At 34.9% G+C, this 17,221-nt stretch overlaps 1 protein-coding gene across 1 annotated transcript; it reads right to left on the bottom strand.

Annotated features, from left to right (window-relative positions):
• Positions 1-610: 610 nt before the first annotated feature.
• Positions 611-10,798, bottom strand: LOC104094390 (expansin-B6-like). Its single transcript, XM_018770180.2, has 5 exons — positions 10,654-10,798; positions 10,165-10,277; positions 9,616-9,812; positions 9,154-9,460; positions 611-748 (listed from the first exon to the last, which is right to left on the bottom strand). The coding sequence occupies exons 1-5, from the start codon at positions 10,796-10,798 to the stop codon at positions 611-613; spliced, it is 900 nt and encodes a 299-aa protein (XP_018625696.2).
• Positions 10,799-17,221: the final 6,423 nt, after the last annotated feature.

Here is a 17,221-nt window from a genome sequence, read left to right on the forward strand (position 1 = left end):
GTTATTTGATATTTTTATTTAATTCAAAGTTATTTACCATAAGAAAACTGCCATTTTGTTAAAAGTTACCGTTATTTTTAAAAACTTTATTATTTCATTGTATGGTCATGACATGTATAATAAATCTCCTTCTCAAATTTCAAAGTTATAGTTTCAATTTGTCAAAGTTATAAACTTTATCTAATATTTTAGAACTTTGCATTAAACTATTCAAATCTTCATGTATCAATAAGATTTTTGACAACAAGAATCAAGGTACTGTATTGACACCCATGTCTAACTTAGATATGTGAAATACTAACTTGTCATGTACTTTAATTCGTTGCACTTTAATTTACTCTATCCATTCACTTTTACTTGTCCACAATAGACTTAACATGTTCCTTAAGAAATAATAAATGAAGTATATTTTTTTACCATAACACCCATAATATTGATAGTATTTTAAAAAGTCTTGAGAAATAATTTGAAAAATTAGTAGTTAATGATTGCACAAAAAAAAATTCTTCCTCAATGATAGTGGGCATGTTTTCAGGTAGCCAAGCTGGTTCTTTTCTTCAGACTCAGTGTACAAGGTGTACCGATCAGTGTATTGTCGTGGGCATGCTTCCTAATCATCCCTTTCAATTTCTGCAACTCTATCTCCCGAAGTAGCTTCCTGATCATCCATTTGAGTTTCTGCTCCATCCTCTTCCATATAATTTTTCTTATAAGCATATGTTTCCTTTTGAATTTTCTGAAGAATTGTCTGATAGCAAGGAGAGAAATAGGGAGAGTTATTGGTGAAAGTATTGGTTGAGTCATGATATTCCGACAAAGTTCAAGAATATATTAAAGCAACTAAAATGAGGAAGCAATTAAGCATCTTTTCAGTAAATTCTTCAATTTTATAATTACACTTAATACTGTGTAATTCCTCCTCTAACTCATTCTCTCTCTAGAAGGTGACTAAATACCAGTCCATTAGACTGTGATATAATCACCAGTTCCTTTCATCCTTTTTGCTTTCATTTTTTATTTTAGTTTGTAGTACTTAGTTCCCACGGATTAAGGGATAAACAACGCACATTCCATTGAAATGGTTTACCTAGCCAGAACCTAATGATCAAAGAAAGTAGAAGACTACCATTTTCCTCACAGTGTTCGTCCACCGTCCATAAAAATATCTCGCATCACAGTTCTATCTCAAGAGAAAAAAAATTAAAGAAAGATAATTACATGGAAGTTCTAATTGCTGCACCAAGAATGTTCTTCATCTGGTTAGAGATTTTAAGCTTCGGCCACATTGTTGATTAGAAATATATATAAACATACATTCATAGTTAATTGCATTTCATCAAGAATGTATATATTGTATTCTTCTTTCAAAAGAAGTTTTTTCAAAAGATTGTAAAGGACTTGACTGAGTTGAAATGAGAGAGAGAGAAGACTGAAAACAAGAATTGGTTATATATATATATATAAAGAGAGAGAGTTAGCTTTTAAAGGCTTATTAAGTTGAAACGAGCGGGAGGGATAGTTATAGGAGTTACCTTGTTTTATTTTTGCCCCAACTCTACTTTAAAGACCAAACTTCCCCTCCAACTTTAAGTAATGAATATTCTTCCCCTTATGTTTCAATTGACTATTTTAAATGCATACTTTACCCTTTATATTATCAACCTTTGTCTCTCTTTCTCTCTTTCTCTAAAAGTACCTTTCTCAAAATCCAATATGAATGATCACCTATTTTGCTATAAATAGAAAAGACAGCTATAAGTAATAATATTTTTAAATTGTTTTGATTTATAATAAATAGGGTGTAATAGCTTGCTATATGAGGTAAAATTTCCTTCTTTATTTATGGTACTAGCTAGGTGGGGTTAGCCCGTGCCATTGTGAAACTTGATACTATAAGTATTGAATCACCTAGGCAACATCGCATACTAATTGTAAGATATTATTTACATGCATTTTGAAACGAAATATCCACTCATGGATGTCATCTGGTTGACAAATAATACATTCTTTAACTATATGACAGCATCATACTGTTAGATGCATAAGTGTCACATTATCTACATTATATATGGGCGAATTATCTTCATTTTATACTATTTATTCATTGGCAAATGGTGATGCTTTTTCTGTGTTGTGTTTAATCTTCTTCTTAACAGTTCTTCACAAAAAACAACTGTACGTGATGATCAATTGTCAGTGCTCACAAAAATGAAAGGTAAATCTTACTTCAAATAAATGGAGTACAACAAAAACATCTGGATGGCAAATATAATGCCGAAGCTTCTAAAAGTACCCTTCTCAAAATCCAATATGAATGACCAAAAGAACTTTTAAGTGGCTAATAATTAGTAATATGTTTGATATCCTTCTGAGTATACCTAAAAGAAGAAATTATGAAAGGGAATTTAACATACCCAACAAAGTAACCAACAAAGCACTAAATTAAAGAGGATTGTCGCAAAGCAGGTTAGTCGAAAAAGAAATTAAGCCAGTGAACGATTTAATTGGAACTTTTACTAAACTTCGCTTGTCTTCTCTGAACATCTCATCAGTATCGAGATTTATATCACTGTCATCATCCTCATACTATATATGTTGAAATTGCTTTTGCAAAAAAGAACACTTTTGACGGCCACTAATTAAAAGGATATGAAACCAACATAAGCATAAGCCACACAAGCCATAGTAAATCATCTATCTATTTTCAGAGATCCGCAACTAAATTAAGTATGGAACCCATTACGTAATTAGAAAAATTATAGAGCTAATTTCCATCTACTGATCTCAATCATACCCTTAGATTTTGCACACAACAGCTACGAAGTTGCAAAATTAGGAGTCTAACCAGATCGGGAGAGAATACTTTTCAAAACGGAGTCTAAAGCAAATGTAATTGCTCTCATTATCTGCTCTTTTCTTTCAATCACACTTGCAAATTTAACTCACAGGTGCCATTGGATTACAAAAATTAAGAAACATGATGAGAACTCAAAAGAAGACCAAAAAAAAAAAAAAGGATGAGTACATAGAGAAGGCAATAAGGGAAAAATTAGAAGATAGCTACAGCACCAGCAAGAACACAGAGACTTGTGAGAGAGGCCGTAGAAACTGAAGATGTCACGATCCAAAATCTCACCACAGACGTCGTGATGACACTTAGTATCTAAGACTAAATAAGCCGATTTTAATTACAATTCAAGCTATTTTTTTTTTTAACATATAATTAAATACTAGTGTCAAAACTATCAGCGGAAATAATTACAAATATAACAAGCTTCCCAAAACTGGTAATAATAAGTCACGAACTCTAACTGAATATATGAAATGATCTCAAGGATCGAATACTCAATACTGTTTGAATAATAATTAACAGTACGAAAAAAATAAAAAGACTCCAATGAACTGCGACGACCAAGCAGCTCTACCTTGAATCCTTGTGATCCCACTCTAACTGTGTCCGAGTCCGATATCTTCAATACCTGGCACTGCATAAAAATATGTAAAAGTGTAGTATGAGTACACCACGGTCGGTACCCAGTAAGTATCAAGACTAACCTCAGTGGAGTAGAGACGAGGTACAGTCAAGACACTCACTAGTCTAATAACATGTGCAATATAATATACAAAATAATAGGAAACAAATAACAATAAGGGCAACACAAATCAATCAGTGATATGCACAGCAGGGCAACAAGAACACCATTAATATTGCTCAACAAATAGTAAATACAAGTACACCCAATTAAATCAAGTCCTTCAAATAAATATCTTTCACATATAATTTCCTCAAATAAATATTCTTCAAATATAATTATTTCAATAAATCTCTTTCAAATATAATTTCCTCAAATAAATATTCTTCAAATATAATTCTTTCAATAAATCTCTAGAAAAAATATAATTTTCTCAAATAAATATCTTTCGAATAAAAGTCACCATGTGACCCTCATTTAAAAATCATAAAATACGAGTCTCAACCCACTTTCATATTTTCACGGCACTTCGTGCCCATAATTAAATCATCATATTTTTCCGGCACCTCGTGCTCACTTTTCATATCACATCTGCACGGACAGTTCACGTGCCAATAATAAAACTATCAGATTTTTCCTGACACTTCGTGCCCACATTTCATATCTCAACTGCACGGACAATTCACGTGCCAATATCATCATTATTTACTCACGGCACCTCGTGCCCACATTTCCTTTCATAATCCGCCTGACAATAGCCACAGGCTCCCAATTTCAACATAAATGAGACTATTATCAATTTACCAACAACAAGACAAATTGCACAAGGTATAAAAATTAACACAAGAAAAATCACAACGTCACATAAAAATCACCAATGCAACCACTCCACATCATCATATATCATCCCTAATAATAGCCACCCTTATCTCCCCTATAGCCACCCTTATCACTCCTATAATAGCATTCATTATCCCTCCACCCTAACAATATCAATAGCCACCCTTATCGCTACTACAGCCACCCTTATCTCTCCTATAGTCACTCTTATCTCTCTTATAGCCACCCTTATCGCTCTGCCCAGACAATACCCCAACACACATAATAACAGTGAAATGCCACCTTTATACCCACATAATATCAACAGTGAAATGCCACCCTTATATCCTCAAAATAATAACTCAACAATTTACACCGAATATTATCACGGCAACATAACAAAAATCAATTCATAACACAATTTGCCCAATGGCCACAACCAATTCCAAAGATATAACGAATCAATTAATATCACAACAATTGGTCCAAGGCTCCACATAATGTATATAAAACCTTAAAAATAATCAACAGAGATATAAAATAATCAGCATAGGGTAACGCCTTCATTAATTCAAACTTTGATAACTATATTAACACTTCTTCTTAAGCTTGCTTAATTAATTAATTGCATAAAAAAATCCAAGAAATATCAAACCATCAAACTCACGGAATTCACATAAATTTATAAGTAATAATTACATCAAATTGTCATATAAAAACAAATTCAATAAATGTGATTTGAGGCATAGCAAATAGATGATTAAATAAATGCCAACAATTATCCAAGTTGCTGGACTGCAGACTTCGCAAATGCGAGCCTCGCTTTTGCGAAGGACACTTCGCATTTGCGAGCATGGGCTGGGACTGGGATTCTCATATTTGCAAGATTTCTATCGCATTTGCGATAGTATCATGTTCGCAATTGAGAACAAATTGTTCGCATTTTCGATGGCAACAGAGGTGTGAAACCTTTGCATTTGCGAAGACTTTTTTGCATTTGCGGGGTTCACCAGGTCGCAATTGCGACATCTACGCCTCGTCAAAAGCTGAGAAAATGGGATTTTAGCTCATTCTCTCAAATTCTCTACCCTAAATACCCTAGAGGCAATGTTTCCAAGGGCTTTTCTTCCTCAATTCATTGGTAAGTGACTCTAATCTACTTTATTATAATTACCCATTATATTCCATAAGATTTCAACCTTAAATCTAAGAATTTCATGGTAGAAATTAGGGATTTGGGTAGAATTAGGAATTTTTATAAAATTAGAATTTAGACCTCGAATTGAGGTCGGATTTCGAATTGAATTGCATAATCGGGCTCGGAGTGAATGGGTGATCAGGTTTTAGTCCGAACCTCGGGTTTTGACCAAGCGGGCCCGAGAGGTTGACTTTTTCAAAAATGATCTAAATTGAACCTCTTTCATTCATGGGTAGTTTCTAAGGCCTATTTTAAATTGTTTGGTTGATAATTTACTAGATTTAGTTGGTTCGGAGGCTTGTTCGAAAGGCAAGGCCGTAGTTGAACCTTGAATTGGTTGCGGAGCGAGGTAAGTGTCGTGGTTAACCTTGACTTGAGGAGTTATGACTTGTTTGCCTATTTATTATGTGTTTAATGTGTGGGTACAACGTATATGTGAGGTGAGGAGTACTTATGTGTTGTTGTTGGGATTAAAGCATGCGGGTAGAACTTGTTTCCTTGTGATTTATTGCCTTTTAATTATGACATTCATGCTTAGATTAGATTATTACTTATTTGATCATTCTTTCCGTATTTATGGATTAATTAGTAATGGTTGAGTATGTTGGAAGTTGAGGTTTGGTATCTTGGAATCGTAATTGACGTAAAGTATATCACTTGCATTATTTATCTCTCGGTTTTGTATATTCATTATGACATGGTAAGGGAGAGTGTTAAAGCACGAAGGGTGATGTCGTACCAATCTATATCAGTTATTCACTGTTACATGGTGAGCTCGAGAGTAAAAGCACGAATTTTATTTCTCTTATGACATCATTTCATGGTAAGGATGAGAGTAAAAGCACGAAGGGTGATGCCGTGTCATTCTCATATCGTATGTTATATGTCCTCCTTGGTTGATGATTTATTTGACTGTCTTGTGTTGTCATTTCTGTTGTAGTTATCGTATCTTTTCCCCCCTTTTGCATGTCCCCTCATAACTGTACATATTAAATATCTATTTTGTTGTTGTTTGGTACATATATCTATGTTTGTACAGGTTTAATTACGTGAGTGTCCTGTCATAGCCTTGTCACTACCTCGTCGAAATTAGGCTCGACAATTACGGAGTGCATTGGGTCGGTTGTACTCATACTACACTATGCACTTCTTGTGCAGATTTTGATACTGGTCCCAGCTGTACGTGAGGTACACTAGCTCGGATTATCATATACGGAGACTTGAGGTGGATTTGCTGACGTCCGCAGACCGTGAAGTCCCCTTTCTCTTTCCTCTTTTACTGTTCATTTTATCCGAAATAGTTGTATTTATTTCAGACTCTATTTGTAGAACTTCTAGTAGTTCGTGTACTCGTGACTCCGGATCTTTGGGAGTAGATGTTATTACATGACTTATGCTGTTGTTGTATTAGTTTGAGTACCTATCCCTCATTATTTACCATCACTTTGTTTTAAACTGTTAAAATTTGACTAATTAACTATCTCACATCGACTTGCCTAGGAAGTGGATGTTAGGCGTCATCACGACCCCGAGGTTGGAATTCCGGGTCGTGACACATAATGATTTAAATAAAATAATTATTAACATGTTTTAGTTCATGTGCCTCTTAAGATAGAACTCGTTATCTCACTTGGTGCCTCATCACCCTGTTAGATGTTTACCCTACTTAAAATTGTTATCGTGTTTTTCCTTAATAAAATTCTATATTTAATTCGTTAATTTAACTAATATTTTGCTTTGTTTAAAAATGATATTTTTACTCAATTTTATTGATTTCTAAATTAAACGCATCCTATACAATGTTTCGTATAAATGGTATATTATTTTACTTTATTTTATTCAAGATTGTTATTATATTTTATGGTATTTAAATGTATCTCTCGTTCATCTAAATTGATATTTGTCACGGTTGCAAAGTACATGGTAGCACGTGGACTTTGCCCTGCGAAGGTAATTGTTATTGTGGGCACGAGGTGCCATATGTGTAAGATTTAGAAATTGTGGTCCATGACTTGTGGTTTATGAGGTGTGATGCTTCGGAGTAATTCTTGTTATAAGTCCATGCGTTGGGAGCGATTTGATTATTTGAGTTGTCATCCGTTTTTTCTTATTTGAGTTCAGTTACATCTCATCGGTGTTCTGATTATGTTGTTTCTTTATTACTCGTTTACTACTTGCTGCCATTTATGTTTCTATTACTTCATTATTGGTTGTAAATCAATAAATTTTTCGTTGTTGGTGTTACATATATGTTCTTTCCATTGTTAGCTTATGTATATCTTGAACATGTTTCTATGTCTAGTAGGTGTCTTGACCTGACCTCATCACTGCTCTACCGAGGTTAGACTTGATACTTACTGGGTACCGATGTGGTGTACTTATGCTATGCTTCTGCATATTTTTATGCAGATCCAGGTATTCTGATTGTGTTGTTGAGAGTTACGTCTGCGCCGCCGGAGACTTCAAGGTATACCTGGTTGACGTTCGCAGGCCTCTGAGTCACCATCTTACTTCATTATACTACTGTTAAATTATAATTCAAAACAGTATTGTGTTTAGAAATTCTAGTGTGTTTTAGTAGTGCTTATGACTCCATACTATCGGTTTTGGAAAATGTATAACTATTGGCCACTTGCGGCTATGTATGTCATTTAATAGTTTATGATAAATGATTAAATAATTCAATTCTGTTATTAAATCAGCATGTGTTATGACCACCTAGTCTGAGAGACTAAGTATCATCGTGATATCCAAAGGTGGGAAATTGGAGTCGTGACACGTGTTCCATAGGGTATAAAGGATATGGGGATCTGCCTTAGGTTATTGGTCAATTTAGAGAATTACATAATTTGATTTTACATAATATTTACTGAGAACGACCGTGAAGACTTGGAATGTAGAGCAAGTCTTTTGGAGTCGTGTCGAGAGCTACTTTTGTGTTTTTTCCATGCGTTCCAGTTCTAAGAGGCCCAAGAAAGGCCTAATCTCCTTTTTCTTTGGTCAATGAAAATTGTGTGTTGAGAATACACACTTTCTTTAATGTTAGTACTATTCTACTGCTATAGTAGTAGTAGCATTTATTAACTACTCCATACAGTTAAAAAAAAAAAAAATTATGGTAAATAGTCATCAAATTATTAGAAGACGTTTATTTTCTGAAGAAAAATTTCAAGCTTACGTTTTCTTTTCTTTTCTAATTACCACAAAGAAATACATGTTTATAAAAAGAAAAAACATTATCTACCATGTACATGTTTTGCACCTAGGGAAATGTTAATAGTCTAGGGAATAATTTAATTAAGAGATTATATCGTCAAAGTTAGTTTATCTCTGGCCATGTGGATCCAGGAATTCTCGACCTGTTGGACCAAAAGTGCTTCTTTGTCGCAAACATAAAGAACTAACTCGTCATTTTTCTATGAAAAAGAGTAATTACAACAAAGGTAGCAGCCATTTTTTATTTTATTAGAGAGAGCTCAAATTAAAGAAAAGGCATGAAATAGAATTAGTCGCATATTCAAAATAAATTAAAGAAGGTATTTTTACTTTATTAATTATACTTGATAGGGTAGGTAAATTAATGGTATTCAACAATCTACATCGTACCCTCGTATTGTTCCCTTCTTTAGTACTTTCACCCTATAGGTTATTTGGGAAATTAACATTTGATTTGTAAACTGATCTTGGTTGCCAACCGTCTGGAATGACATTCGGGGCAGTGACACTCTGCTTTGTTTCTGAAGTAAGTCTGAGGGAAAAAGGAGGTTTCTGTGTGTCTGGTTGTATGCCAACACTCCAAGTTGCCCCAATCATTCGTTGCATTGGTACCCAACTCGAATTGCTTGTTTGGATTTCAACCAAAGAAAGGTCACCATCTCCATCTACTGCTTCAGATGTAACTGCAAAGAAATTAGGATTGGAGCCTTTGTTCACCTTAAATAAGATATTTGTGTTGTAATTACATGCTACCCTGTAAGGTCCAATAAAAATAAAATAAATTAATCCATTAGCGGTGTTCCTCATAAGGAAAATAAGAGGAAAAAATCAATTTATTGCTTCTTATATAAAACGTACGAATAAGATGGAATAAATGAAGTAATTTTTAGCTTTTGTAGAACAACTCACCTTTGGTAAAAAATCGAGATTCTTCCTGCATTATATAATTGTGAAGCTTCACCAGACTTCGTCAATTTTTCAAAGGCAATTCCACTTATATCGAAGTGAACCGGATCATTATTGCATGCTCCTGGACACTCATCTGTAAGGGTTACTGTTATTGGATTTCCCGAACAATGTGGATTTTGGTCTTGAGTGCACAACACCTGAAAAGCAATGCCAACATTATAGAGATGTCATGCATTTATGCATGAAACTAAAATATTCATGCACATTCTCTCTTTTCTTTTAGAGTTTTATTCCTTGTCATCTCATGCAAAATAAGGTGTGTTTATTCTAAAATTATAGATTTATAAAATCAGTCGAGAATCAGAAATTTTGTCAAGTGGATTCGAAGAGATCTAAAAATATTACATTTAGAATTTGTACCTATATTTTTTCTTAAAGGAGATTTAAAATTTTATATATTTTAATTATTTTTACCCAATTTATGTTATATAACTTTCTTGGTTGAATTTCATTCATTTTGTGTGGCTCCGCCACATAAAATATGTTTACCTGGTAGCATACACCACATCCAGAGCCTTGCTTAAAAAGAGCTTGATTTCCCGCCGTGATCATTGCATTGTAGGGAGTGCTTGCTACGTCATTTTCGAGCCCACATGCTCCACCTAGAATAGAATAATAAAAATAATTTATGTTTTTTAATCATTTAGCCCTAGAATCATTAATAAAGTATGTAAAATCAAGACTATATTGATCAAGCCATTTTGGTGAACATTTGCCTACAAAATTCTATTCGTATGTTTTTTATTATTATTATGTAGGGGAAGTGAAGAAGAAATTGTTAAGGGAATAATTACAAGAGCAAATCATACCCTTACTAACAAAGTGAAATTCAGATAGCCAATAACTGAACCATTAAGATTTACCTTCAAAGTTATATTTGAAATCTAAAGCATATTTAATTTAATTTAATCTTATAGGTCTAGTACATAAGTCTTATGAAAAAGAAGAGTAGAAACAAACGAAAATTCAAGACATTACCACTCCCAGGACTAGTAGGATTTTCATAAAAGGTTGCAACAGCTTGTGAATAACCGCTTGGTTGGCAAGAGGAAAATCTAACCAAATACGAGCAAAAAGCTGCAAAAATCCAAAGGAAAAGACACTTAGGGAAATTTGTAGCCATGGCCTGGTAAATTATCTTTGATTAACTAAGTGATGCTCTAATATTTTTGCTAATTGCTTATGTAATGCCATGTTAATTGATACTATTTATAGTAAAAATGAATATTAGTTAGTTGAGGATATTAATTATGAATAATGAACCACTTTGTCAAAGTTGAGGATATTAATTATGAATAATGAACCATTTTGCCAATTTAAGGTAAGAACTTTATTGTCTCACTTTCTGATTTTTGCAGACTTGTAATGCAGGATTATAAAGGATGGAGATTGAAAGATTACTACATCTCATAATTCTCATCATCTCTTTAATTCTTTTATTTCTTTTTGTCATATGCCAACTAAACACTAAATGATTCAAGATCTCTACAAATACAGGACAAGAGGCATGTACATATCGAAATGCATAACAATTAACCGTAAGTTAAGTAGATCAGAAGAAAAAGATATTGATTAATAAATACTTGCTTAATTTTTTAAATGATTTAACTTTTTTCATAAGAAGCTTTTTTTGCAGTGATAAACCTCATTCTTTTCTTTTATAACAAGCACCGTATAAATTGTAACTTTAAAATAATTATTTGAAGCTCAAACTGATCTGATCTCAATTGTAACTTTAAAATCATGTACACTTGTTCCCACATATACATGACTGTCCAATAAGGATTAAAATTTTCTCGCAATTTTCTAACCAATTGATGTGTTAAATTTAGTCAAAATGAGCATTTAAAGGGTAAAGTCTCCACTTATCTCAGACTTGGCTACAACATCACAAATCTGTCAACAAGTGTCAATCTACATAATTAGGGATCGTTTGATTAATCAAATGTCAGCAATTACAGTGTTTGACTAGTGTTTACAAATAATTAATCCCAACATAAAATTTCTCATATGGTGTTTGGTTAACAGTACTGAATAATATTCATATTAAATTTTGCGGAAATTTAGAATATGGAATAAGAATACACGTATTAATAATAAGATTTAACTATTTAAAAACAATTGTATGTCAAACCTATTTTTCGCGATAATATTGGTTAAATGTACAAAAAAATAAAATAAGGGATCAAATGTACGAAAAATATATTGATGCAATGGCATTTTAATGAATATTTGATTCGTGACGCTTCAAATACAACCTTTATGTTGCGGAAGCCAAATGTATATAGTGTGAATGAGTCACAACTACTATACCAAATATTATGACAACCACTAAATAATAAACAAGATAATAAGACAACAATAAAAGAACACCAGAATTTACGAGGTTCGGCCAATTTTGCCTACTTCCTCGGACACAATCAATATTTTATTCCACTCCAAAATTACAAGTGAAATAATACTAAAGAGAAAAGATACAAATGCCTTAAGAAGATAAAAAAAAGGCAAATGAGAGGTGTGTTTAAATCCTAAACATTAGGCCTCCTTTTATAGGGTGAAATTCCCATTCAAAATTGTCATCCACCGATGTGGGACTTTTGACAATTTCAACAAATCTCCACCTTGGCAAAATTCCACATCTTCAATTTTCTCTCAATAACAAATTTTGGTTGTGTCTTCATCTTCAATCTTTAGTGTTCAACAATGTTGATCAAATCCAAACAATGTTGAAACTTGACCGCAGTCACCACTTTTGTCAGCATATCAGCAGGGTTCTCCGTAGTATGAATTTTCTTCACCGTGACTCCACCTTCTTCTATGATTTCTCGTACGAAATGATACCGAACATCAATGTGCTTCGTCCTTGCATGATAAACTTGGTTCTTCGCTAATTGAATAGCACTTTGACTATCACAAAAAATTGTAATATTTTTTTGTTCAATACCAAGCTCCTTTAGCAACCCCTGAAGCCAAATTGCCTCCTTCACAGCCTCCGTAATAGCCATGTACTCTGCCTCTGTTGTAGACAAAGCAACTGTTGACTGCAAAGTAGACTTCCAACTAACTGGTGCCTTTGCAAAAGTAAACACATAACCAGTAGTTGACCTTCGTTTGTCCAGATCACCCGCAAAATCTGAGTCACAATATCCAACTACAGACCGATTGCCTTCCTGCTCAAAAACTAACCCAACATCTACAGTACTATGAATATACCGTAGAATCCATTTCACAGCTTGCCAATGCTCCTTTCCTGGATTATGCATATATCTGCTAATAACTCCAACGGCTTGTGAAATGTCAGGTCTCGTACAAACCATTGCATACATCAAGCTACCAACAGCATTTGCGTATGGTACCCTTGACATATACTCCTGTTCAGTTTCATCCTTTGGCGACATAGTAGTACTTAGCTTAAAATGGGGAGCAAGTGGCGTACTAATTGGCTTAGTCTTCTTATCTATGCCAAAACGCTGTAGTACTCTCTTCAAATATTCTTTCTGAGATAAACAGAGTTTCTTTGAACGTCTATCTCTTATTATCTCCATGCCAAGAATTTTCTTTGCCTCACCCAGATCCTTCATCTCGAACTCCTCCTTCAGTTGAATCTTCAACTTATCAATTTCTTCCGAATTCTTGGAAGTTATCAACATATCATCAACATATAGGAGAAGATATACAAAGGAACCATCATTAAGTTTGCGCAAATACACACAATGATCGTATTTGCTTCTCTTGTACCCTTGCCGCAACATAAACTTGTCAAATCGCTTGTACCATTGTCTAGAAGATTGTTTCAATCCGTACAACGATTTTTCAAGTTTGCATACCATATTTTCTTTTCCAGCAACTTTGAATCCTTCTGGCTGAGTCATGTAGATTTCCTCCTCCAAGTTTCCATGTAAAAACGCAGTTTTTACATCCATCTGAACTAGTTCCAAATCCAACTGTGCTACCAAAGCCAACATAATTCTAATGGAGGAATGTTTTACAACTGGAGAAAATACTTCATTGTAATCAATTCCCTCCTTTTGAGCATATCCTTTGGCCACCAATCTTGCTTTGTAGCGAACATCTTCTTGGTTAGGAAATCCTTCTTTCTTTGCAAATACCCATTTGCACCCAATTGCTTTCTTTCCCTTCGGGAGATTGGCCAATTTCCATGTATGATTCTGATGAAGGGACTGCATTTCTTCATTCATGGCAATCCTCCACTTATCTTCTTCTGAACTTTGGATTGCGTCTTTATAAGTGGTAGGAACACCATCAGCTACAATTGAGGTTGCACAAGCAACCGTCTCTATAAGACGAACAGGTTTCGTTATTGTCCTTTTTGGCCTGCTGGTTGCTATTGATTCAAGTTGTTGTCGAGGTTCCTGAGTTGGAATCTCCCTCTCTACTGGCTCTTCTTCCAGAGGGTAATCTTCATGAGTTTCCTCCTCTGCTTCTTGTGTAGGAAAAATAAATTTTCCCTCAAACTCCACCTGCTTTGATGCACCACCAGTTTGTTTGACATCTTCAACTGTCACCTTATCTGTTATGGCAGATTCATCAAAGGTAACATCTCTGCTGAATATAATATTCCTTGTCTCTGGACACCATAAGCGGTATCCTTTGACTCCAGAAGTAATCCCCATAAATATAGCCTTCTTTGCTCTCGGATCCAATTTTGACTCTTTCACATGATAGTATGCAATTGAGCCAAACACGTGCAAAGAGTCATAATCTACAGCAGGTTTTCCATACCATTTTTCAAATGGTGTCTTGCCATCAATAGCAGCAGATGGTAGACGATTAATGAGGTGGCATGCATATGTAATTGCCTCAGCCCAAAATTCTTTGCCCAAGCCAGCATTGGACAACATACACTGTACCTTCTCCAGTAAAGTCCGGTTTATATGTTCTGCCACTCCATTCTGTTGTGGTGTATGTCTGACAGTGAAGTGTCGGACGATGCCATCATTTTCACAAACCTTATTGAAATGATCATTTTTGTATTCACCTCCATTGTCTGTGCGAATACACTTGATCCTCCTACCTGTTTGATTCTCCACTATCGTTTTCCATTTGAGAAAAATTCCCAACACTTTATCTTTCCTCTTCATTGTATACACCCATACTCTTCGGGAAAAATCATCAACAAAGGTTACAAAATAGTATTTTCCACCCAATGAAGATGTTTTGGAAGGACCCCAAACATCAGAGTGTACATAATCCAAAATGCCTTTAGTATTATGGATTGTTGTACCAAATTTAACCCTTGTCTGTTTCCCTTTGACACAATGCTCGCAAAAATCCAAGTTGCAAGTCTTTACGCCTTTTAACAATCCTTGATTAGATAGAGCTTTCAAGGATTTCCCTCCAGCATGTCCCATGCGCATGTGCCATAGCCTGGTTGTTTCTGCCTCTTTGTCATCACTGGATGTCACTGTTGTTGTCCCAATAACTGTACTACCACGATAGCAGTACATGTTATTGTTCTTCCGATTGGCCTTCATTACCACTAGTGCACCGGAGCATATTCTCATCACTCAATTTTCTGCAATGATTTTGAACCCTTTTGATTCTAGGGCTCCCACAGAGATGAGATTCTTCTTCAAACCCGGTACATATCAAACATCTGTTAATGTTCTGATCATTCCATCATGGCTCCTTAATCTTATTGAACCAATGTCATATGAGGTAAGAGAGCTGTTATCCGCTGTGTGGATGACTCCATATTCTCCTTCTTGAAAATTTACGAACCAGTCCTTGTTGAGACACATATGATAGCTACAAGCCGAGTCCATCAACCATATGTCTGATGATGTTGGTAACTCTGTTGTAACTAATGAGAAGTCTGAATCATCACAATCAGCTACATTTGAATCCATAATGGCCTTTCTATTGTTATGTCTGGCCTTATTCTTCAACTTCGGACAGTCTTTCTTCCAGTGCCCTTTTTCTCGACAAAAGGCACATTCATCTTTGCTAGGTCTAGATCTCGACTTGGATCTTCCCTTCTTAGTCCTCGTTTTATTTTGAGGACGACCCCTCACAATTAGTGCTTCTCCTTCTCCCCCCTTCTGTTTTTCTCCCTTTCTTTGTTCATAGCTGTACAAAGCCGAACAAACTTCTCTAAGAGAAATTTCGTCATTTTCATGGAGTAGAGTAGTTTCAAGGTGCTCATACTCATTAGGAAGTGACCCCAACAACATCAAGGCCAAGTCACCATCATCAAAAGTTGCATCCATATTTTGCAAATCTGTGACTAACTTATTGAAACTGGTGATATGTCCATTCATTGTGGTACCAGGAACATAGGTGAAGCGAAACAGTCTCTTCTTCATGTACAATTTATTTTGACTGTTTTTCTTCAAAAATTTATCCTCCAGTGCTTTTCATAATTTACTTGCAGAAGTTTTCTTTGTGTATGGATATTTCTGCTCTCTAGCAAGGTAGGATCGAATGGTACCGCAAGCAACACGATTGATAATTTTCCAATCTTCTTCTCCAATAACATCTGGCTTCTTTTCTTCAATGGCAAGATCTAGCCCTTGTTGAAAAAGAACATCTAGAACCTCGCCTTGCCACATCCCAAAATGTCCTGACCCGTCAAAAATTTCTACCGCAAATTTCGCATTTGACACAATTCTTGTCATAAGCGAAGATGCCAACGATGACGTATTATTGACACTTGATGTAGATTCTTCTTGTTTATTGTCTTCCATTTTGACACAAATATTATTTAGTAGCTGACGACACAAATCAAGATTATTTCCTTTCTGGTGTGGAAGATCAGACTAAGCTGCAACCACAGAGCATACTCAGACAGAACCTTGACTCAGTTACCAAGATAGATCTTTTCTGATGTGGAAGATCAGACTATGCTGCAACCACAGAGCATACTTAGACAGTACCTTGGCTCTGATACCAATTGTTGCGGAAGCCAAATGTATATAGTGTGAATGAGTCACAACTACTATACCAAAAATTATGACAACCACTAAATAATAAACAAGACAATAAGACAACAATAAAAGAACACCAGAATTTACGAGGTTCGGCCAATTTTGCCTACTTCCTCGGACACAATCAATATTTTATTCCACTCCAAAATTACAAGTGAAATAATACTAAAGAGAGAAGATACAAATGCCTTAAGAAGATAAAAGGCAAATGAGAGGTGTATTTAAATCCTAAACATTAGGCCTCCTTTTATAGGGTGAAATTCTCATTCAAAATTGTCATCCACCGATGTGGTACTTTTGCCAATTTCAACAAATCTCCACCTTGGCAAAATTCCACATCTTCAATTTTCTCTCAATAACAAATTTTGGTTGTGTCTTCATCTTCAATCTTTAGTGTTCAACAATGTTGATCAAATCCAAACAATGTTGAAACTTGACCGCAGTCACCACTTTTGTCAGCATATCAGCAGGGTTCTCCGTAGTATGAATTTTCTTCACCGTGACTCCACCTTCTTCTATGATTTCTCGTACGAAATGATACCGAACATCAATGTGCTTCGTCCTTGCATGATAAACTTGGTTCTTCGCTAATTGAATAG

Source organism: Nicotiana tomentosiformis, chromosome 1 (genome assembly GCF_000390325.3).
Source record: "Nicotiana tomentosiformis chromosome 1, ASM39032v3, whole genome shotgun sequence".
Lineage (NCBI taxonomy): Eukaryota > Viridiplantae > Streptophyta > Magnoliopsida > Solanales > Solanaceae > Nicotiana > Nicotiana tomentosiformis.